This window comes from Hyla sarda, chromosome 2 (assembly GCF_029499605.1).
Source record: "Hyla sarda isolate aHylSar1 chromosome 2, aHylSar1.hap1, whole genome shotgun sequence".
Lineage (NCBI taxonomy): Eukaryota > Metazoa > Chordata > Amphibia > Anura > Hylidae > Hyla > Hyla sarda.
The window spans coordinates 332,718,805-332,743,934 of NC_079190.1; the positions used below are offsets into that span (position 1 = coordinate 332,718,805).

The 25,130-nt window shown below is 44.0% G+C and overlaps 1 protein-coding gene across 5 annotated transcripts in view; it reads left to right on the forward strand.

The window, feature by feature from the left end:
* LOC130356430 (uncharacterized) overlaps positions 1 to 25,130 on the forward strand; it is a 628,644-nt gene that overhangs the window by 566,355 nt on the left and 37,159 nt on the right. For all 5 annotated transcript variants that reach the window (XM_056557979.1, XM_056557977.1, XM_056557978.1 and 2 more), the window contains one exon: positions 12,544 to 12,705. In XM_056557979.1, coding sequence (XP_056413954.1) covers positions 12,544 to 12,705 — 162 coding nt within the window. The remainder of the gene's footprint in view (positions 1 to 12,543; positions 12,706 to 25,130) is intronic.

Genomic DNA, 25,130 nt, shown 5'->3' on the forward strand with positions numbered 1-25,130 from the left:
CGGGATAGGAGGACAGGATAGGAGGTCGGGATAGGAGGTCGGGATAGGAGGTCGTGATATGATGACGGGATAGGAGGTCAGGATATGACAACAATATATGAGGACGGGATATGAAGTCAAAAGCTTCCTCCTTTGTTTATTTTCCTCCCCAATAAGGATTAGGTAGGAAAAACCGAGCAACGCCGGGTACTCAGCTAGTTTTCAAATAAAAAAATGATGGCGCTGCTGGGCCTGGGTCTGGTAATTTCAAATTTTCTCATAGGTAGCACCCGCAATCCAAAATCTTTTTCAAAAATTTCTAAAATTGTGTTGTTTTTTGGGGGGGATTGTGAAGCCCTGGTGTGTACTCGTGCATCAGCCAACTCCAGGCTGTGTCATTCAGGCAATATATGGGTTACTAATGCCGCTGTGGGGCCTGGGTCTGGGAATTTCAAATTTTCTCATAGGTAGCACCCACTATCCAAAATCTTTTTCAAAAATTTCTAAAATTGTGTTGTATTTTGGGGGCAATTGTGAAGCCCTGCTGTGTACTGGTGCATCAGCCAACTCCAGGCTGTGTCATTCAGGCAATATATGGTTTACTGATGCCGCTGGGGGGGCCTGGGTCTGGGAATTTTAAATTTTCTCATAGGTAGCACCCGCTATCAAAAATCTTCAGTTTAAATTCATCTTTTAATCTTAGGGATTGTGAAGGCCTAGTGCCTACTCATGCTGCTGGCAACTCTGGGCTGTGCCATTCATCCACTATATGGTCTCCTCATGCTGCCAACACCTCCACGCTGTGGCATTCAGCCACTATATGGTCTCCTCATGCTGCCAACACCTCCACGCTGTGCCATTCAGCCACTAAATGGTCTCCTCATGCTGCCAACACCTCCACGCTATTTCATTCAGTCATTATATGGTCTCCTGACACTGAGGCCACCACCAGGCTCTGTCATTGTGCTGCTGTGCGGCAGTGATTCTAAAAGTGATGCCGGTAATCTGCATGTTATTCTGAATAACAGTATTATTTCACTACCCCAGCACACTCCATATGCATTTTAGAACACAGCAAAGTGTTATATACCCATATAGAGGCTGTATGTAGGCTAGAAATAGCCTTTTTTTATATAGATTCGCCGCGGAAAAATTTGGATCGAAACAAACTTTTTCAGAAAATTTGGCTAATCAGCCGAATCAAATTTTTGAAAAGTTCGCTCATCTCTAACGCCTATCCATGGGGTCATGCAGGCTACTGACATCCTCAGATGGAACTAAAGTTCTTTTCAATGATTTGGCAATAGCAGTATCAACCTTTGGGGGACTTTCCAGTCCCTAGACTGCTCCTCCGATATAGGGTACATTAAATGGGCACTCTCATTAAAACCAAGTTTTGCTATTGCATTCCTTATGGAAAATAAAATATCTTTCAAATGTACTTTGTTTAAAAAAAAAAAATGTTTTCTATGTTTTATTTGTGTTCAGAAAAGCTGCCACTAGGTGTCTCCCTACTTGTCCAGAGCACATTTTCCCCCATCTTTTCAACAGACTTTGGACTCCTGCTGGCCTGTCAGAAGTCCAAAAATAGGAAATGCACCCTAGAGTGCTGAGGGGTGTGTGTCCAGCTTTATCCAATAATAGCTCCTCTCACACTTAACTGCACACTGGCAGTTGGTAGCAGAGTAAGGGAGGAAGTTCTCCCCTGTATGGCTTCAGATGATGTCATGCCTGCTGGGTAATGCCCCTTCTCATTCTGTGAACCTGAACCAGAGGCTGAGCAAAAAATGCAGAGCAATATCAAGGTAGAACACTAAAAAATAATAAAAATAAAGGCAGAGGGTGGTTTATCATGATTAAACTTATGTTTCTTTCCAATGACAGGAGCCTTCTCAGGCTTTTTCCACTTGGCTTTTATCATTTCAAATATATTCTCCTCCACCTGAAAGGCCCTAGGCCCTTTGGAGGTAGAGGGAGCTTCCCCTTACTCTAGTGGCTGAACCTTGGTCTGCACAGTTTTAATGAGTTTCCCAATCCTTTCGAATGGAAATATAGGATTGGGACAATAGCGGGTTCTTTTCTTAGGTTGTGATTGACTCTGATTTTCTGAATAGCACCTTCAACAAAATTTTTCACCCAGATTACTACATCCCTTATGTTGGGTTCATCATTAGAAATCTTAGGGCAAAATGCAGTACATGTAGTGTATTCACAATCATAAGGAAGAAGTATGAAACATTTTCTACAAGATAAGTGCTTTCTTTTAGAGGTGGCCTGTCTATGTTCATCACTATCCATAGATGACATCTGCAAATATATATATATATATATATATATATATATATATATAGACATGAGAAGATAACTGCAGCACTCCAAAGTAGTGATCAGGGGGAATTGCGTATATTCCATCCAGAAACACATGAGCATGTGTTTCTGAATGGAATTAAGGCTATTCACCTTGATCACTACTTTGGAGTGCCGCAGTTATCTTCTTGTGTTTGTATCCAGTCTTGGGGTCCCGTGGCCAGGGGTTCCCCCTCTGACGTACACCCAGCATCTATTCACCACCAGGAGTGCTGCTACCTTCTTTTGACTTTGGATATATGTATATATATACATATATAAGTTGCATGGTGGAAGGAGCCGGCACTGTGTCCGGACTCTAGGTCCTGCGGGTGCTCTGCTTCTCAGGACAAGACTCAATGTCCCATGAAAATGCAGTACCAAGGAAGAAGCGGCACACCAATGTAGAATATAAAGAAGGTGTTTATTCACCCATCCAGTCACAAGTGCTACGTTTCGGTCTACTCAAAGTGAGAGGGCTTGAGAAAGGTCACATTGAGTAGACCGAAGCGTAGCACTTGTGACTGGAAGGGTGAATAAACCACTTCTTCATATGCTACATTGGAGTGCCGCTTCTTTCATGGTACTATATATATATATATATATATATATATATATATATATATATATATATATAAATATATATATATATATATATATACCCATTAAAATATGTACATAAAGTAACATATCCCTACAATAGAAAACACACTTTGTGCAGAACTTTTGCGCAGAACCGCAGAACCAACTGTAGTAATACACAGCAGGACCAGAGCAGGCTCAAAGAGACTGGTCTCCTCAGAGACCAAAGTTTAAATCTTCAAAGGCGGCAGCCTAAGCCCTGCCCCTTCCTGTACCTGAGACAGTGGAAAACTGACTACAAAAACTAATAAAATTAAAGGAGAAATACGGAGACAAACTTTTATTATCCCCTGTGCCCGGGCTGCAAAAATAAAAAAGAACAAACTTTAACTCACATTAACGTTCTCGGTGTCCGTTCCTCCGGCGCTGCTCGGGTCCCTGCTTCTTAGACTCGGAACGTCACACTGCAGTCAGTCTTGGCCGGTGATAGGCTGAGCACACTATCATGTAAGGAGCCCGGACAGCAGGGAGAAGGCGGGCCCGAGCTCCTAACATGACCGTGAGCTCAGCCTATCACCGGCTGAGGTAGGACGTCACTGTGGCTAGCGATATGCTGACTGCAGTGTGACATTCCGGGCCTAAAAAGCAGGGACCTGAGCAACGCCCCTGGAACGAGACGCCGATATCGGCACAATGGGGGAACTAAGGAGTTAAAATTTGTTTTTGCAACCCAGGCACTTGGGATGTTAAAGGTTTTATCGCTGCATTTCTCCTTTAAAGGGGTACTCCGGTGGAAAACTTTTTTTTTTTTTTTTAAATCAACTGGTGCCAGAAAGTTAAACAGATTTAAAAATGTCTTCTATTAAAAAAAATCTTAATCCTTCCAGTACTTTTTAGGGGCTGTAAACTACGGAGGAAATTATTTTCTTTTTGGATTTCTCTTCTTTCATGACCACAGTGCTCTCTGCTGACCTCTGCTGCCCATTTTAGGAACTTTCCAGAGCAGCATATGTTTGCTATGGGGATTTTCTCCTGCTCTGGACAGTTCCTAAAATGGACAGCAGAGGTCAGCAGAGAGCACTGTGGTCGTGACAGACTAGAAATCCAAAAAGAAAAGCATTTCTTCTGTTGTATGCAGCCGCTAATAAGTACTGGAAGGATTAAGATTTTATTAATAGAAGTAATTTACAAATCTGTTTAACTTTCTGGCACCAGTTGATTTAAAATAATAATAATAATAATTTCCACCGTAGTACTCCTTTAAGTGAAAGATAATGACACTTACATACCTGTAGATACAACAGAGTCCAGGGGGTAGCAAACATACAGTCATGGCCGTACATGTTGGTACCCCTGAAATTTTTCAAAAAAATGAAGTATTTCTCACAGAAAAGGATTGCAATAACACATGTTTTGCTATACACACGTGTATTCCCTTTGTGTGTATTGGAACTAAACCAAAAAAATGGAGGAAAAAAAGAAAATTGGACATAATGTCACACCAAACTCCAAAAATGGGCTGGACAAAATTATTGGCACCCTTAACATAATATTTGGTTGCACAGCCTTTGGAAAAAATAAATAGAATCAGTGGCTTCCTATAACCATCAATAAGCTTCTTACACCTCTCAGCCGGAATGTTGGACCACTCTTCCTTTGCAAACTGCTCCAGGTCTCTTATTGGAAGGGCGCCTTTTTCCAACAGCAATTTTAAGATCTCTCCACAGGTGTTCAATGGGATTTAGATCTGTACTCATTGCTGGCCACTTCAGAACTCTCCAATGCTTTGTTGCCATCCATTTCTGGGTGCTTTTTGACGTATGTTTGGGGGTCATTGTCCTGCTGGAAGACCCAAGATCTTGGACGCAAACCCAGCTTTCTGACACTGGGCTGTACAGTGCAACCCAAAATCCATTGGTAATCCTCAAGACACCCAGTGCCAGAGGCAGCAAAACAACCCCAAAACATCAATGAACCTCCACCATATTTCACTGTAGGTACTGTGTTCTTTTCTTTGTAGGCCTCATTCCATTTTCGGTAAACAGTAAAATGATGTGCTTTACCAAAAAGCTCTATCTTGGTCTCATTTGTCCACAAGACATTTTCCCAGAAGGATTTTGGCTTACTCAAGTTCATTTTGGCAAAATGTAGTCTTGCTTTTTTATGTCTCTGTGTCAGCAGTGGGGTCCTCCTGGGTCTCCTGCTATAGCGTTTCATTTCATTTAAATGTTGACAGATAGTTTGCCTTACACTGATGCTCCCTGAGCCTGCAGGACAGCTTAACCCCTTAAGGACCAAGCACATTTTCACCTTAAGGACCAGAGAATTTTTTTTGCACATATTACTGTCACTGTCACTTCACTTTAAGCATTAATAACTCCATTTCTTTTGAGTAAATAAATATCTCATATGTGTATGTGAAGTGTTCGGCGGGCGCAGAAGAGGGCTCAGAAGGGAAGGAGACACAATGGGATTTTGGAGAGTGAATTTTGCTGAAAAGGTTTTTGGGGGGCATGTCGTATTTAGGGGTCACCGAAAAAAACACTAATACTTAACTTTTATTATACTATGCTAAAATAGGGAAGCCTCCCCAAACCATCAAGTAAAGAAAACAACAACTAAAGTTCAAGAAAAATAAGGTGACAGTGTGGGCCCAACGAGGGTCCCAGTCACCTCATAAAGATAGCCAAGAGAAAAAAAAGATAATTAATATCCCTATCAGCAACCACAATCAGCCAGCTGAATGAATCAGTGAGGTGTAATAACATACAGATAACCTCAGTAAAGGGTAGGGGTGTAGGTAGGGATAGATGGGGGAAAAGGACCTAGGAAAGGTAATAGGCCAGTAGTTGTGATTGGCCACTACCTGCCACTTTCCATGATGTACCCTATTCTATACCTAATCCTAGGCGGAGGTGACGTCCTGATAAGGATGGCCCTGCACCGGAACCTAGTCTGCACTTACGCCTATATACCCTAAGATACGAAAGAGTAGAGAAGGAACTGACTGTCTCACTGGGGAACCCAGTATAGGTAGGGGGACAGGGATGGATGCCCCTTACTGGATATTACCGATTTAACTCCAAATATAGTGAGACTAGTGGGTGAACAAGAGAGAGTGGAAGTACCAGATTAAACTAGACAAGGTTCAGTAATGATAAACTGTTATCTCCATATCACGATACTAATTTATATATTATTTACAGATACTGAATAGTAGATAATATTGTACCTCTTGTACGTAGATGTAAATTAAATGACATATTCATAAATCAGCATATTTGGACAACATGCCCAAGGTGTATTACATAAATGATATACCCAGCAGTCAAAAAAAGCACTATATACATCCAGGATCACTTTAAAAAGTCAATGTAAGAACATATATAGCTGATCAATCACAGTATAGCCAAAATATACTGATGCTAAGGGTGAAAACCAAGGCTTAAGATCACAGCTATTCAATGCATTAGTATTACAGAGTCAGCGATATAACATGAAGGTATATGGAGATCCACGTTTAAAATATAAATATAGATGAAATCTATACTTATCCATTGTGGATGATAGGTAAGGATGTCCCAACGCGTTTCACATCCCCCGTTCATCAGGGTACGATTGGAGGCTGCATAGAGAATCAATGATGGCCGATGATGGAACAATATAAATGGTAATTGTTAAAGGCTATATATATGTTCTTACATTGACTTTTGACAGTGATCCTGGTTGTATATAGTGCTTTTTATGACTGCTGGGTATATCATTTATGTAATACACCTCGGGCATGTTGTCCAAATATGCTGCACATTATACACCTATGCATATAGATATAACATCACTCATCACTGAGATTTATGAATATGTCATTTAACTTACATCTACGTACAAGAGGTACAATATTATCTACTATTCAGTATCTGTAAATAATATATAAATTAGTATTGTGATATTGAGATAACAGTTTATCATTATTGAACCTGGTCTAGTTTAATCTGGTACTTCCACTCTCTTGTTCACCCACTAGTCTCACTATATTTGGAGTTAAATCAGTAATATCCAGTTTGTGGCATCCATCCCTGTCCCCCTAGCTATACAGGGTTCCCCAGTGAGACAGTCAGTTCCTTCCCTACTCTTTCGTATCTTAGAGTATATAGGCGTAAGTGCAGACTAGGTTCAGGTGCAGGGCCACCCTTATCAGGGCGTCAACTCCGCCTAGGATTAGGTATAGAATAGGGTACATGGAAAGTGGCAGGTAGTGGCCAATCACAACTACTGGCCTATTACCTTTCCTAGGTCCTTTTCCCCCATCTATCCCTACCTACACCCCTACCCTTTATTGAGGTTATCTGTATGTTATTACACCTCACTGATTCATTCAGCTGGCTGATTGTGGTTGCTGATAGGGATATTAATTATCAATTTTTTTTCTTGGCTATCTTAATGAGGTGACTGGGACTCCCGTTGGGCCCACACTGTCACCTCATTTTTCTTGACAATTAGTTTTTTTTCTTTACTTGATGGTTTGGGGTGATTTCCCTATTTTAGCATAGTATAATAAAAGTTAAGTATTAGTGTTTTTTCCCGTGACCCCTACTTTTGTACACTAATAGCAATTGAGAATTCGGTGAATTTTTCATGTCGTATTAAGGAAGCCCCTATGGTGCCAGAACAGCAAAAAAAACATATGGCATACTATTTTGGAAACTACACCACTCAAGGCACGTAACAAGGGGTCCAGTGAGCCTTAACACCCCACAGGTGTTTGATGACTCGTTAAAGTTGGATGTGTAAATGAAAAAAAAATTTCACTAAAGTGCAGCTTTTTTCCCAAATGTTACTTTTACAAAGGGTGATGGGAGAAAATGCCCCCCAAAATTTGTAACCCCATCTCTTCTGAGTATGGAAATACCCAATGTTAGGACATAAAATGCTCTGCGGGCAAAATACAATGCTCAGAAGAGAAGGAGTCACATTTGGCTTTTGGAAAGCAAATTTTGCTGAAATGGTTTATGTCGCATTTAGGAAGCTCCTATGGTGGAAGAATAGCAAAAAAAATAAAAAAATAAAACACATGGCATACTATTTTGGAAACAACACCCCTCAAGGAACGTAACAAGGGGTACAGTGAGCCTTAACACCCCACAGGTGTTTAACAACTTTTCGTTAAAATTGGATGTGTAAATGGAACAAAAAATGCAGTCCCCTGCCCCCCCCCAAATTTTACATTTTTTAAAGGGGTAATAGAAGAAATGGGGTTACAAATTTTGGGGAGAATTTTCTCCCAAGTATGGAAATACCCCATATGTGGATGCAAAGTGCTCTGTGGGTGAACTACAATGGTCAGAAGAGGAAGAGCGCCATTGAGCTTTTGGAGAAAGAATTTGTTTGGAATGGAAATCAGGGATCATGTGCGTTTACAAAATCCCCCATGGTGCCAAAACAGTGGACCCCCCACCTGTGACCCCATTTTGGAAACTACACCCCACACAGAATTTAATAAGGGGTGCAGTGAGCATTTACACCCCACTGGCGTTTGAGAGATCTTTGGAACAGTGGACTGTGTAAATCAAAAATTACATTTTTCATTTTCAAGGACCACTGTTCCAAAAATCTGTGAGACATTGTGGGCCATAAATGCTCACTGCATCCCTTATTACATCAGGTGAGGGGTGTAGTTTCTAAAATGGGGTCACATGTGGGGGGTCCATTGTTCTGGCACTATGGCTGTAAATACACATGGCCTTCAATTCCGGACAATTTTGCTCTCCAAAAGCCTAATGGCACTCCTTCTATTCTGAGCATTATAGTTTGCCCACAGAGCACTTTACATCCACATATGGGGTATGTTCTTACCCAGAAGAAATGGGATTACAAATTTTGGGGGGCTTTTTTTCCTATTTTCCCTTGTGAGAATCAAAAGTTTAGGGCAACACCAGAATTTTAGTAAAAAAAATGTTTTTTCATTTTCCCATCCAACATTAATCCAATGAAAATTCGTCAAACATCTTTGGGGTGTTAAGGCTCACTATGCCAATTGTTTCCTTCCATGAGGCGTGTAGTTTCCAAAATGGGGTCACACGTGGGTATTTTTTTTTTTGAGTTTATGTCAGAACCGCTGAAAAATCAGCCACCCCTGTGCAAATCACCGATTTAGGCCTCAAATGCACATATTGCGCTCTCACTCCTGAGCTTTGTTGTGCGTCTACAGAGCAATTTACGCCAACATGGGGTATTTCCGTACTCAGAAGAAATTGCGTTACAAATTTTGGGGCCTATTTTTCCTTTTACCACTCATGAAAATAAAAAGTATGGGGCAACACCAGCATGTTAGTGTAAAGATTTTTTTGGCTGGTGTAGACCCAAAACTTTCCTTTTCATAAGGGGGTAAAAGGAGAAAAAGACCCCCAAAATTTGTAGTGCAATTGCTCCCGAGTACGGAAATACCTCAGATGTGGCCCTAAACTGTTTCCCTGAAATACGACAGGGCTCCGAAGTGAGAGAGCACCATGCGCATTTGAGGACTAAATTAGGGATTGCATAGGGTGGACATAGGGGAATTCTACATGAGTTATTCCCAAAGAAGGTGCCTCCAGCTGTTGCTAAACTTCCCAGCATGGCTGGACAGTCAATGGCTGTAAGGAAATGCTGGGAGTTGTTATTTTGCAACAGCTGGAGGCTCCGTTTTGGAAACACTACCACACGATACGTTTTTCATTTTTATTGGGGAGGGGGGGACAGTGTAAGGGGGTGTATATATGTAGTGTTTTACCCTTTATTTTGTGTTAGTGTAGTGTAGCGTTTTTAGGATACATTCGCACTGGTGGGCGTTTACGGTGAGTTTCCCGCTAGGAGTTTGCGCTGTGGCGGAAAATTTGCTGCAGTACAAACTTGAAGCAGGAAACTCACTGTAAACCCGCCCGTGTTAATGTACCCTTTACATTCACATGGAAGGGGCAAACCTCCATCTGTTTCAATACTACAACTCCCAGCATGCACTGACAGACCATGCATGCTGGGAGTTGTACTTTTGAAACAGCTGGAGGCACACTGGTTGGAAAACCTTCAGTTAGGTTCTGTTACCTAACTCAGTATTTTCCAACCAGTGTGCCTCCAGCTGTTGCAAAACTACAACTCCCAGCATGTACTGATTGCCGAAGGGCATGCTGGGAGATGTAGTTATGCAACCGCTGGAGGTACGCAACTACAACTCCCAGCATGCTGAGACAGCTGTTTGCTTTTTGGGCATGATGGGATTTGCAGTTTTGCAAGAACTGAAGGGCTACAGTTTAGCAACCACCGCACAGTGATCTCCAAACTGTGGCCCTCCAGATGTTGCAGAACTACAAATCCCAGTATGCCAGACAGCAAACTGCTGCGTGGGCATGCTGGGAGTTGTAGTTTTGCAACATCTAGACGGCCACAGTTTAGAGACCACTGCATAGTGATCTCCAAACTGTAGCCCTCCAGCTGTTGCAAAACTGCAAATCCCAGCATGCCCAAACAGCAAACGGCTGTCTGGGCATGCTGTTAGTTATAGTTTTGCAACATCTGGAGGGCTACAGTTTAGAGAACACTGTATAGTGGTCTCCAAACTGTAGCCCTCCAGATGTTGCTAGGCAACAACTCACCGGCTTCCGTTGGATCGCCGCATCACCGTCCTCTGCCGCATGCCGCCAATCGCCGCTGGTAAGGGACCTCCGGCGCCGGTCACATCGTGGTTCCCCTGCTCTGCCCGGACTACAGTGGGTGGGCAGAGCAGGGGAACCGAACTTTAACCCCTCTGACCACGATCTGCAATTGGCCAGTCGCTTTTGACCGACCAATAGCAGGGATAGGAGGGGTGGCACCCCTTCCACCTCACTCCTATACCTTCAGGGAGATCTGGGGTGTTTTGGACAACCTTGATCCCCCTTATTTTCCAGGTCACCTGAGACCCGTGTGACCCGGAATCGCCGCAGATCGGTGGTCTGAATTGACCGGTGATTTTTGGCGGTCGCCAACATGGTGGGGTCTCAAGACCCCACCAGGGGCTTGCACTGAGTGCCTGCTGAATGATTTCAGCAGGCATCCCGGTCTGGTCCCCGCCCTGTGAGCGGCGGGGACTGGAATTCCCACAGGCGTACAGGTACATCTGTGGTCCTTAAGTACCAGGGAGCCATGGCGTACATGTGCGCCCTTGATCCCTAAGTGGTTAAATATCTTTGGAACTTGTTTGGGGCTGCTTATCCACCATCCGGACTATCCTGTGTTGACACCTTTCATCAATTTTTCTCTTCCATCCACGCCCAGGGAGATTAGCTACAGTGCCATGGGTTGCAAACTTCTTGATAATGTTGCTCACTGTGCACAAAGGCAAATCTAGATCTCTGAAGATGGACTTGTAAACTTGAGATTGTTGATATTTTTCCACAATTTTGGTTATCAAGTCCTCATACAGTTCTCTTCTTCTGTCTGTTGTCCATGCTTAGTATGACACACACACAGACACACAATGCAAAGACTAAGTGAACTTCTCTCCTTTTTATCTTTGCTTTCAGGTGTGATTTTTATATTGCCCACACCTGTTACTTGCCCCAGGTGAGTTTAAAGGAGCATCAAAGGAGCATCACATGCTTGAAACAATCTTATTTATCCACAATTTTGAATGGGTGTCAATCATTTTGTTCAGCACATTTTTGGAGTTTGGTGTGACATTATGTCCAATTTACTTTTTTACCTCCCTTATTTGGTTTAGTTCCAATGCACACAAAGGGAATAAATATAGTATAACAACATGTGTTACTGCAATCCCGTGAAAAATACTTCATTTTCTTGAAAAATTTCAGGGGTGCCAACATTTACGGCCATGACTGTACTTGCAAGTCCCGCAGATGCTCCGTACAGCACTCCACTGAACCGCGCTAGTGGCTCTAGCAAGAAAAAACAGCTCACCCAGCAAGCAGCATAAAAATTCAGAATGTATTCAAAAAAATAGAAGCCCATCATGCAGGAAACAACAGACATGATGGGAGTAGTAGTCACAAAAAGGAAAGAAAAACAAAACCTCGTACTTGTGGGGGGAACAAAGGTCCAAAACCGCCCACAAGGACAGAAAAAAGTTCACTGTCCTTTGTAGGAGGCTAGCATATATAGCCAGGAGTGGGGGTGGGTACTATCATTGGTTAATTTATTTATTGAAATATTTCATAAAAATATTCCACCCCATATTGTGCTGCTTAGGGACGACAGGGAAAGGATTATTTGCGTAACCTGTGAGTGCCATCTTCTAATTTTTCAAGTGTTTGATAAATCTACTGTTGATCCAGATTGAGCACCACCAGTGAGAGCATGTGATACATGGAGCAAACCGGTGTTGGCATTCCGTGATTTAAGCGCAAGGTGTGAACATGGGCTGTGCCGACCGGATTGTTTTTCTTGTTTGGATGGTGACTAAATATTATGTAGCCTTGGTGGACCAGCTAACTCTTCTGCACACTCCTTTATGAACTTAAAAATCCCCAGCTGCTTCCTTAAAGACACAAGCATTTTAAGTTGGAATACCCCGGAATGAAGAACCCCAGAAACAGAATTAAATTTATATCAAAACAAAAAGTCTTGCATATAAAAAGTGATATATTGAAGTGTCTGCTTCTTTAGTTTCAGATGACATAGGTCCACATATGATCAGGCGCATATCACAACTCTTAACTCCAACTGAATGTCGACATTTTTATCAAAAAATTATTCAAGATGATGAAGACCATTACATGTTATTACCAGAGCCTCCTCCAGAAAATGGACTAAAGGAACATGGTATTAGTAAGTATCCATTTATAGGGATTCCATATCTGCTGATAGATGCTAATTGGGTCTATTACTAAGCAATATTGTATCTTTAATATGATGTTACATTGTTACATTGATCCGTAATCTAACTTTTATTAATATTTGTTAATATAGGCCCCTCAGTGCACTGGGGCATTCCCTTTTCACTCGATATGGCAGTCTGCTAGCTCCTTTAACAAACACTCCTTTTGAATACTGAGCTGCCCCTCTTCAAAGACGTAACTCACGGTCACTTCAGAGAAGCCACTTAAAGGGGTACTCCGGGGGTCAACGTGGTGTTTTTCCATTTTTGACTTACCCTATTTGTTTTGTTTCATTTCTATTCTTGTTGTTTAGGCGACTCTATTTCCGTTCTTTGTTGTCTTTTTATCCCCCACTTTGTTTTCCTATCTTTGCTTCTATTTCCTGTTTCTTGTTGTGCTGAAAACTACAAATCCCAGCATGCCACATGCCTTGCTGGTTTGGGGAGGCTCCTTTTTTTGTTTTGTTTGTTTGTTCCGCCTTTTACCCATCCCACTATTTTCCCGGGTCAGCCCCCTTATACACAGCACACTAATATAATCAGCCTTGGTTGGGATACACTGTCATACACACACAAAAGGGACTAAAACTCCCAGCATGCGTCATTCAGGAGTCTTCAGTCTGTGGTATAACACCAGCATGCTGCCTCTGTAGTCTCCTGGGAATTGTAGTTCACCACACCTCTGTAGGGCATACACCAGTGTTTCCCAACCAGGGTGCCTCCAGGTGTTGCAAAACTACAACTCCCAGCATGCCCTGACAGCCTTTGGGCATGCTAGGAGTTGTAGTTTTGCAACAGCTGAAGGCACACTGGTTGGGAAACACTGGTGTAACATGATGTGTATGCTGAATAGGCTAGAACAGTGTTTCCCAACCAATGTACCTCCAGCTGTTGCAAATCAACAACTCCCAGCATGCCCAAAGTCTGTCAGGGCATGCTGGGAGTTGTAGTTTTGCAACAGCTGAAGGCACACTGGTTTGTAAACACTAGCATACACACACACACACACACACAACAGGAACTACAACTCCCAGCATGTGTCATTCAGGAGTCCCCCCCTCCCCCTTCACATATAGGGGGAGATTTATCAAAACCTGTTCAGAGGAAAACTTGCCTAGTTGCCCATAGCATCAACAACCTTTAGGGGTGGCCCCCCAAGGGGTTAACCCTAAACTAGAAACCCCCCCTAAAACTTAATACTTTATTAATATCTATTAAAACAAAGTATCCCTTGTGAATGTGTGTTTAAAAACACAGCCAAGTGTGTGAGTTTGGTATTAAGATGCACCCATTAAGTATACAGTCTTTGTACTCTATGGTTTATCCAGTGGGTGCATCTAATAGTCCTGAAATGACCACTATTGGATGCTAGTTAAAACTGTGACCGATAGCCCTCCACAACCCCGAGGGCTATCGGTCACAGTTTTAACTAGCAGCCAGTAGTGGTCATTTCAGGACTATTAGATGCACCCACTGGATAAACCATAGAGTACAAAGACTGTATACTTTATGGGTGCATCTTAATACCAAACTCACACACTTGGCTGTGTTTTTAAACACACATTCACAAGGGATACTTTGTTTTAATAGATATTAATAAAGTATTAAGTTTTAGGGGGGTTTCTAGTTTAGGGTTAACCCCTTGGGGGGCCACCCCTAAAGGTTGTTGATACTATTGGATGCCCTGAAATCCCTCAGGGAGTTTTGTTGTTGGTTTATAGTTGCCCATAGCAACCAATCAGCTTGCTGCTTTCATTTTTATGAAGGCCTGTGAAAAATGAAAGAAGCAATCTGATTGGTTGCTATGGGCAACTGGGCAAGTTTTCCTCTGCACAGGTTTTGATAAATCTCCCCCATAGAGATCATTCCCAGTATGAGATTTATTCCCCTGCAGTCCATACATCCCCAGCCCGTGCACCTTCTCATCCTCCCCTTCAGATAACACTGATCTTCTCTGTGAGGTCCTTCTCCTGTGCAGACCTGTGTCCTTAGAATACAGAGCAGGGGGGAGGGGAGGAGAGGAGCTGTGTACTCAGCTGGATGAGATGAGGGGGCGTGGCTTATTCCTCTCATGCAGACAGAGAGAAAAAAAAAGCTGTGATATCTTGTCCACAACAGACTCAGAACTGTGGACAACAGTAAAAGAAAACCCTCAGAACTACAGAACTTCCTGCCCAACAAACAGGAAAGAAAAAGACACACATGCTGCCAAAACATATAACACATGTATATTGCAAAAAAACTAAACTTACAAAGAAGATGCCATATAGTCAAAAAAATCAACCACCGGAGTACCCCTTTAATATCATATGGGGGCATTGTAGGAGGAGCTGGATGTGGTGGCCGTATCTCTTCACTGAGCAAGGCCCCCAGAGCACCAAATTGCCACATTTGCATAGCAATAAAACTGACATTACAGATAACCAAAACACCGGAATGCCATGTGAAAGGTACTATAATGGGTATGTCCCCTGTAAGCATCTATCAGAAGGTTAGGATGCTCTAATCTGCTGTCAGGTTCCCTTTAATATTAAAATAATGATAAAGATTTTAAAAACACAATTTATGAAAATGTATGATGTCATATTGGAAAAAATTACATTGATAGGTCTTCTGGTGAGTCTGGTCCCACAAAATGAATGACTGGACTCTCTGCAACCATGCAACACATGGCATTTTTACTGGTTTTCCATGGCAAATGCAGTTGTAACCAAGCAGATGAGGTTTCAACAAATCTTATACACATGCTGCGGAAATTGTTGTGTGGGGAAGTGCTCTGGATTTATTGCAGATTTTTCCCTTTGGCTTCAATGAGGATGTCGAAATCTGCAAAAAAAATTATAACTGTGCTATATTTATAACTTAAAGGGGTAGTCCTGTTTAGGAAAATCTATCCCCATCCGAAGGGAGAGCTGGAGATATACCCTTGCGTCGTACTCGAGGAAAGCCATTCAGGAAATCATGGAGGATCCCCCCACAATCAGACGATTATCCCCTATGCTTTGGATAGGGGATTGATTTTTCTACGGGACTATCCCTTTAGTTGCCAACCTGACCACCTTATAACATCCAAAATTTTTGTTAGACTAACTAGTCAGTTCATACTAAACAGACTCTCAGCTTGTGAGCCCCCCCCCCCCCCCCCCTTTTGGCAATCCTAAATTCTCAGCACGTAGTGGTTATAGCATTTTTATTGCTGCTTCTCTCTAATACCTGCACTCTGGAGTCATTCTGGAATGTAGAAAATGTTTCTTTAAAAAAAATGTATACGTAGCTCTCCTCACCTTGCTTGCTGTGAATGAAACCTATGAGGCTAGGTTTCCAAAAATGCCAGAAAAACAGCCAGAAAAACTGCCACTGATTTTCCCTGCGTTTTTCTGGCATTTTGCCTTTGAGTAGAAATTGCATTTTTGGCCCCTTTTGGCCTTTTTTTTCAAAATTTGTTGGGTACCAAAAAAAATAAATAATTAAAAGATGCAGTAGGGATGGAAAAAGATATATTTAACAAAATTTTTATACATTTTTCAACAGAGACCAATTTATGTGGGTGGGCAGGGACCTAACATGTAGCTGACAATAATAAAAATTTATAAAGGGGCCATTTAAATGTAAAAATACGGTAATATATTTTTTATTATTTTTTTTAAAACTTTTTTTATTAGTAATGTGTTTTAATAATGTGTTTAATAAAGTTTGGTAGTAGTACCTGTACTTATAGGCAGATCACCCCGGTGTCACTCTTGACACCAGATGCGATCATTCTTTCTATTGCAGAGTTGTGTATAGAATTCACATTACTCATTTATATTTCCCGCTGAAAGCGGTGATTGGCTGCCACCATCCGCCAATCACCACTCTGGGTGGGAAATATGAATGAGTAATGTGAATTCTATTCACAACTCTGCAATAGAAAGGATGATCGCATCTGGTGTCAAGAGTGACCGGCCTGGCCGGCATGAGTAGAGTGCAGAGATGCAGTGCGCTGTATAGAGCAGCTCCACATCTCTGCAATAGATAGGACGATCGCATCGGGTGTCAGGAGTGACACCCGCTGTGATCTATCATTAACTGCCGGTACTACTGCTCCCAACATGGAACACACTCTGCTCCATGTTGGGAGCAGTAGTACCTGCAGTTAAGGAAAGATCACAGTGGGTGTCACTCCTGACACCCGCTGCTATCGTCCTGTATAATGTATAGATGCAGGCTGCCGGACGCCCTTCTTTGCTAGCATATATATACCTAGCCATATATATACCTATTATTCATATTTCCCGCAGAGAGTTGTGATTGGCTGGACTATCTGTCCAATCACAGCTCTCTACGGGAAATATGAATCTGTGATGTGAAGAACTTCACATCACAGAACATAGTGCAGGATAGCGGATAAGAGCGGCGGGCCGACCACTTCTATACATTATATAGGAGGATCGCAACGTGTGTCAGAAGTGACACCTGGAGCGATCTGTCTATTAGTACAGGTACTACTACTCCCAGCATAGAACAGTCTGTTCCATGCTGAGAGTAGTAGTACTACTTAAAAAATGTAAAAAACTAAGGAAAAAAAGTGAAAAACACACACTTTATTAAACAAAATACATTACTAATAAAAAGTTTAACAAAAATAATTTGAAAAAAATATATTATTTTTACATTTAATGGCCCCTTTCTACATTTTTATTATTGTCAGCTGCATTTTTGGTTTCCTGCCCGCCCACATAAATTAATCCCTGTTTAAAAAATTTAAAAAATTTAGTTTTAACATTTTTTTCCATCCCTACTGCATCCTTTTTCCTGAAAAAAAAATGCCAATGTCTCAACAAGAGGTCTTTTTTTTTTTTTTTAAAACTACCAAGGAGCCAAAAATAGCTGAAAACCCCCAAAAGGATTAAAAAACAAATAGAAAGTGATGGTGCTCAAAGTTAAATGGATACATTTTCAATAATTGAAAAATAAATGTATTTAAAAAAATTGTATTTATAAAAAAATTCACAATAAGCATAGCAGTTAAAAATAAATATCAATGTTATATATGTATATATAGCTGTCTGGCTTACTCCAAGCTATATGGTGATGTATAAGCAAGTTATACAATAAAATAAAGCATATAAAATAAAATATATTGAGGACTGCTGCTGAATTAAAATGCAATTCTTATGTCACTTTGCTGTGTTCTAACACGCATACGGAGTGTGCTGGGGTAGTGAAATAATACTCTTATTCAGTATGACATGCAGATTACAGGCATCGCTTTTAGAATCACTGCCGCACAGCAGCACAATGACAGAGCCTGGAGGTGGCATCAGTATGAGGAGACCATATAGTGGCTGAAAGACACAGCGTGGAGCTGTTGGCAGCATGAGGAGACCATATAGTGGCTTAATGACACAGCATGGAGCAGTTGGCAGCATGAGGAGACCATATAGTGGCTGAATGACACAGCGTGGAGGTGTTGACAGCATGAGGACACCATATAGTGGCTGAATGACACAGCCTGGAGCTGGCAGCACCATGAGTAGACATTAGGGCTTCACAATCCCTAAGATTAAAAGATTAATTTTGAAATTGAAATTGAAGATTTATGGTAGCTAGTGCTGCCATAAATTTTTTTTTAGGTCCAAGCCCAGGCCCACGCCCAGCAGCATCAGTAACCCATATATTGTCTGAATGACACAGCCTGGAGTTGGCTGAAGCATGAAGAGACCACATAGTGTCAGAATGACACAGCCTGGAGTTGTCAGCAGCATGAGTAGACACTAGGGCTTCACAATCCCTAAGATTAAAAGATGAATTCTGAAATTTAAACTGAAGATTTTGGGTCGCTAGTGGTACCATAACAAAATTTTTATACCCAGGACCAGCAGCATCAGTAAACCATATATGCTGAATGACACAGCCTGGAGTTGGCTGAGGCATGAGGAGACCATATAGTGTCAGAATGACATAGCCAGGAGTTGGGAGCAGCATGAGTAGACACTAGGGCTTCACAATCTCTTAGAATAAAATATGAATTCTGAAATTTAAACTGAAGATTTTGGGTAGCTAGTGCTACCATAACAACATTTTTATTCCCAGACCCAGGCCAACAGCATCAGTAAACCATATATATTGGCTGAATGACACAGCCTGGAGTTGGCTGAAGCATGAGGAGACCATATAGTGTCTGAATGGCACAGCCTGGAGTTGGCAGAAGCATGAGGAGACCATTGAAATTTATAATTTTTAAATTTAAGATTTTTTAATTGAAATTGAGGGTTTTGAAATTGAACTTTTAACTCCCAAGTTTTAGTGTCCCGGACCCCAGCGTGTGGGTACAAAGGACCAAATCTAGCAAGGAGTCTAATGTCACATGGCAGCACAATGACAGAGCCTGGAGGTGGCATCAGTTGGAGACCATATAGTGGCTGAATGACACAGCCTGGAGTTGGCTGAAGCATGAGAAGAGACAATATAGTGGCTGAATGAGACAGCCTGGAGGTGGCATCAGTATGAGGAGACCATATAGTGGCTGAATGGCACATCCTGGAGTTGGCGGCAGATGAGGAGACAATAGGGCCTCATAATCTCTAAGAATAAAAGATGAATTTTGAAATTTCCATTGAAGATGTATGGTACCTAGTGCTATCATAAACATATATAGGTAATGTCCTAGGCCCAGCAACATCACTAAACCATGTAGTTGCTGAATGACACAGACTGGAGCTGGCTGAAGCATCAGTAAACCATACATTGGATGAATGGCACAGCCTGTAGGTATCTGAAGCATGAGGAGACCATATAGTGGCTGAATGACACAGCCTGGAGGTGGCGGCAGCAACAGCATCAGGAGTCCTGAAAGTGACCCGGTGACAGAGTGGTGCGGTGGGTGGCAATACCAGTATCCGGTGAGGAAGGTGGGTGAAAAAAGGTCTGTTTGTAACTGGCGAGCACCGCCTTAAATCTGTTTGGCACTATTCATATATGTGAAGTGTTGGTGTGGCACCATGGTCAATCTACTCTCATACATCAGGCATTGGTGGTTGGAAATCCTGGCTGATCCATGCCTGATTCATCTTCACAAAGGTCAGTCTCTCCACATTTTTCGTGGACAGACGAGTTCTCCTTGGGGTGACTATGGCCCCCGCCGCACTAAACACCTGCTCTGATGGCACACTACTGGCTGGGCAGGACAGCTTTTCCAGTGAAAACTTGCGGCCACAAATCAAGTTTGGCTGCCCAAAAGTCCAACGGATCTTCAAGGTGTGTTGGCATGGGCATGTCAAGGTATGCCACCACCTGCTGGTTCAGGTCCTGCTCCAGGTCTAACTGCTGCTGATGAGTTGCTTCACTATGCGGGTGAAGAAAGGTACTCCTCAGCGACTGTAGACTCAGGCTGCTGCTGAGGGAGCTGGTACAGCTCCTGCCACCCCACCCCTCCCAGCAGCCATGGTAGAGGAAGGTGAGCGCAGGCCCCCCCCCCCCCGATTCAGACCTGTGAGAGGATGGACGATGGCGCCGATAGGCATCAGCCATTGACTACATAGGATGCCTCTGTAGTAAGTCATTTTGTCCTCCCTCTCAGTGGGTGTAAAAAAAAGGCCCTTATTTTGTTGCGGTAGCGAGGGTTCAATAAGGTGGAGATCCAGAAGTCATCCCGCTGCCAAATGGTGACAATTCGGCAGTCAATATGCAAGCAGGTGAGCATGCATCGTGCCATTTGTGCAAGTGACTCAGAGGTACTCCCTGCCTCCATCTCCACTGCATACTGCCACGGTGTGTCTGGGTCCTTTGTCTCGCCTAACTCATAACCCTCTAGCTCCTCTGGCGGCTCCTGCTCCTCCTCTCCTGTCAGATTACTAGAAAAAACGCCCATTTGGCAAAACCTAAACTGTGCTCCACTGTGCCCCTGCCCCTCCTCCTCCTCCAGTTCAGCTCCCACAGGACTCATGTGGCCATGAGATGTAGGCACCACGTCTCCAGTGCCCTGACCAGCCATCGTTTCCAAAACATGTTGTAAGATATAAAGCAGTGGAATGACGTTGTTCCTGCCGTAATCCTGGCGATTTATGAATAATGTGGCTTCCTCAAAGGGCCTGAGCAAATGGCAAGTGTCACATATGAGCTGCCACCTGTTCACATTGAAGTTACCCCTATCCGCTTTGATCATCAAGAAATCGGTGATGACTTTTCTCTGTTCGTACAGTCGGTCCAACATATGAAGGGTGGAATTCCAACGCGTGGCAACGTCACAAATCAGACTATGTTGTGGGATATCGGTCTGACGCTGCAGCTCAAGGAGGGTGTGCTTTGCGGTTTACAAGTGGCTAAAGTGCATGCAAAGTTTCCTTCCCATTGTTAGGATGTCTTGCAAATGGGGGAACTGTCACGGCGCCGGCTGGCAGGAGGTGGATCCTCTGTGCCAGAGAGGGATTGGCGTGGACCGTGCTAGTGGACCGGTTCTAAGTCACTACTGGTGTTCACCAGAGCCCGCCGCAAAGCGGGATGGACTTGCTGCGGCGGTAGTGACCAGGTCGTATCCACTAGCAACGGCTCAACCTCTCTGACTGCTGAAGATAGGCGCGGTACAAGGGAGTAGACAGAAGCAAGGTCGGACGTAGCAGAAGGTCGGGGCAGGCAGCAAGGATCGTAGTCAGGGGCAACGGCAGGAGGTCTGGAACACAGGCTAGGAACACACAAGGGAACGCTTTCACTGGCACAATGGCAACAAGATCCGGCGAGGGAGTGCAGGGGAAGTGAGGTATACATAGGGAGTGCACAGGTGAACACACTGATTAGAACCACTGCGCCAATCAGCGGCGCAGTGGCCCTTTAAATCGCAGAGACCCGGCGCGCGCGCGCCCTAGGGAGCGCGGCCGCGCGCGCCGGGACAGGACCGACGGAGAGCGAGTCAGGTACGGGAGCCGGGGTGCGCATCGCGAGCGGGCGCCACCCGCATCGCGAATCGCATCCCGGCTGGAGGTGGTATCGCAGCGCACCCGGTCAGTGGATCTGACCGGGGCGCTGCGGGAGCGAGAGTGTAGCGAGCGCTCCGGGGAGGAGCGGGGACCCGGAGCGCTCGGCGTAACAGTACCCCCCCCTTGGGTCTCCCCCTCTTCTTGGAGCCTGAGAACCTGAGGACCAGACTTTTATCTAGGATATTGTCCTCAGGTTCCCAGGATCTCTCTTCAGGACCACAGCCCTCCCAGTCAACCAAAAAGAAGGTTTTTCCTCTGACCTTTTTGGAGGCCAGTATCTCCTTTACAGGAAAGATGTCTGAAGAACCGGAGACAGGAGTGGGAGAGATAAGTTTAGGAGAGAAACGGTTGATGATGAGTGGTTTAAGAAGAGAAACGTGAAAGGCATTAGGAATACGAAGAGAAGGAGGGAGAAGAAGTTTATAAGAGACAGGATTAATCTGGCACAAAATTTTGAAAGGACCAAGATAGCGTGGTCCCAATTTGTAGCTGGGAACACGGAAGCGGACATATTTAGCGGAGAGCCATACCTTGTCTCCGGGAGAAAAAATGGGGGGAGCTCTTCTTTTCTTATCAGCAAACTTCTTCATGCGTGATGAAGCCTGTAAGAGAGAATTTTGGGTCTCTTTCCATATGGTGGAAAGATCACGAGTTATTTCATCCACAGCGGGCAAACCAGAGGGCAAGGGAGTAGGGAGGGGGGGAAGAGGGTGACGGCCGTACACCACGAAAAATGGGGATTTGGAAGAAGATTCAGAAACTCTGAAGTTATACGAGAATTCGGCCCATGGTAGAAGATCTGCCCAGTCATCCTGGCGGGAGGAAACAAAATGCCGTAAATAATCACCCAGGACCTGGTTAATTCTTTCTACTTGCCCATTGGATTGAGGATGATAAGCAGAAGAAAAGTTTAATTTAATCTTGAGTTGTTTACAGAGGGCCCTCCAGAATTTTGACACGAATTGGACGCCTCTATCCGAGACGATCTGCGTGGGCAACCCGTGAAGACGAAAAATGTGTACAAAAAATTGTTTTGCCAACTGAGGCGCAGAAGGAAGACCAGGAAGAGGGATGAAATGTGCCATCTTGGAGAATCGATCAACGACCACCCAAACAACAGTGTTGTCACGGGATGAGGGTAAGTCTGTAATAAAGTCCATACCAATCAGAGACCAAGGTTGTTCGGGAACAGGCAGAGGATGAAGAAGACCAGCGGGCTTCTGGCGAGGAGTCTTATCCCGGGCACAGACAGTGCAGGCCCGCACAAAATCAACAACATCCGTCTCCAGAGTCGGCCACCAATAGAAACGAGAGATGAGTTGCACGGATTTCTTGATGCCCGCATGGCCTGCGAGATGGGAGGAGTGACCCCATTTGAGGATTCCGAGGCGTTGGCGTGGAGTGACGAAGGTCTTCCCTGGAGGAGTTTGCCTGATGGAGGCTGGAGAAGTGGAGATCAGGCAGTCAGGAGGAATGATGTGTTGCGGAGAGAGCTCTACTTCCGAGGCATCCGAGGAACGAGAGAGAGCATCGGCCCTGATGTTCTTATCGGCAGGCCGAAAGTGAATTTCAAAATTAAATCGGGCAAAGAACAGAGACCACCTGGCCTGGCGAGGATTCAGCCGTTGGGCAGACTGGAGATAGGAGAGATTTTTGTGATCGGTGTAAATAATAACTGGAAATCTTGATCCCTCCAGCAGATGCCTCCATTCCTCAAGTGCTAATTTAATGGCTAGTAGCTCTCGATCCCCGATGGAGTAGTTCCTCTCCGCCGGAGAGAAGGTCCTAGAAAAAAAAACACAAGTAACAGCATGCCCGGAAGAATTTTTTTGTAGAAGGACCGCTCCCGCTCCTACTGAGGAGGCATCTACCTCCAATAGGAAGGGTTTAGATGGGTCAGGTCTGGAGAGCACGGGAGCAGAAGAAAAGGCAGACTTGAGCTGTTTAAAGGCGTCTTCCGCTTGAGGAGGCCATGACTTAGGATTGGCATTCTTTTTGGTTAAAGCCACGATAGGAGCCACAATGGTGGAAAAATGTGGAATAAATTGTCTGTAATAATTGGCGAACCCCAAAAAACGTTGGATAGCACGGAGTCCGGAGGGGCGTGGCCAATCTAAGACGGCAGAGAGTTTGTCTGGATCCATTTGTAGTCCCTGGCCAGAGACCAAGTATCCTAGGAAAGGAAGAGATTGACATTCAAACAGACATTTCTCCATCTTGGCATAAAGTTGATTGTCACGAAGTCTCTGAAGAACCATGCGGACATGCTGGCGGTGTTCTTCTAGGTTGGCAGAAAAAATCAGGATATCGTCCAGATACACAACAACACAGGAATATAAGAGATCACGAAAAATTTCATTAACAAAGTCTTGGAAGACGGCAGGGGCGTTGCACAGGCCAAAGGGCATGACCAGATACTCAAAGTGTCCATCTCTAGTGTTAAATGCCGTTTTCCATTCATCCCCCTCTCTGATGCAGATGAGATTATAAGCACCTCTTAAGTCCAGTTTGGTAAAGATGTGGGCACCTTGGAGGCGATCAAAGATAAGAGGTAGAGGGTAGCGGTTCTTTACCGTGATTTTGTTAAGACCGCGGTAGTCAATGCAAGGGCGTAGGGAGCCATCTTTTTTGGACACAAAGAAAAATCCGGCTCCGGCAGGAGAGGAGGATTTGCGGATAAAGCCCTTTTTTAAATTTTCCTGGATGTACTCAGACATAGCAAGAGTCTCTGGGGCGGACAGAGGATAAATTCTGCCCCGGGGTGGAGTAGTGCCCGGGAGGAGGTCAATAGGACAGTCATAAGGCCTGTGAGGAGGAAGAGTCTCAGCTTGTTTTTTGCAAAACACATCAGCAAAGTCCATATAGGCCTTAGGGAGACCGGTTACAGGGGGAACCACAGGATCACGGCAGGGAGTACTGGTAACCGGTTTAAGGCAGTCCTTGAAACAAGAGGTACCCCAACTCTTGATCTCCCCTGTGGACCAATCCAGGGTTGGGGAATGGTGTTGAAGCCAGGGTAGTCCAAGGAGAATTTCGGAAGTGCAATTGGAGAGGACCAAAAACTCAATTCTTTCGTGATGAGGTCCGATGCACATTAGGAGGGGTTCCGTGCGGTAACGCACGGCACAGTCCAATCTTTCATTGTTAACGCAATTGATGTAAAGAGGTCTGGCGAGACTGGTCACTGGGATGTTGAACCTGTTGATGAGAGAGGCCAAAATAAAGTTTCCTGCAGATCCGGAATCCAAGAAGGCCTTAGTGGAGAAGGAGAAGGTAGAGGCAGATATCCGCACAGGCACAGTAAGACGTGGAGAAGCAGAGTTGACATCAAGGACTGTTTCACCTTTGTGCGGAGTCAGCGTACGTCTTTCCAGGCGGGGAGGACGGATAGGACAATCCTTCAGGAAGTGTTCGGTACCGGC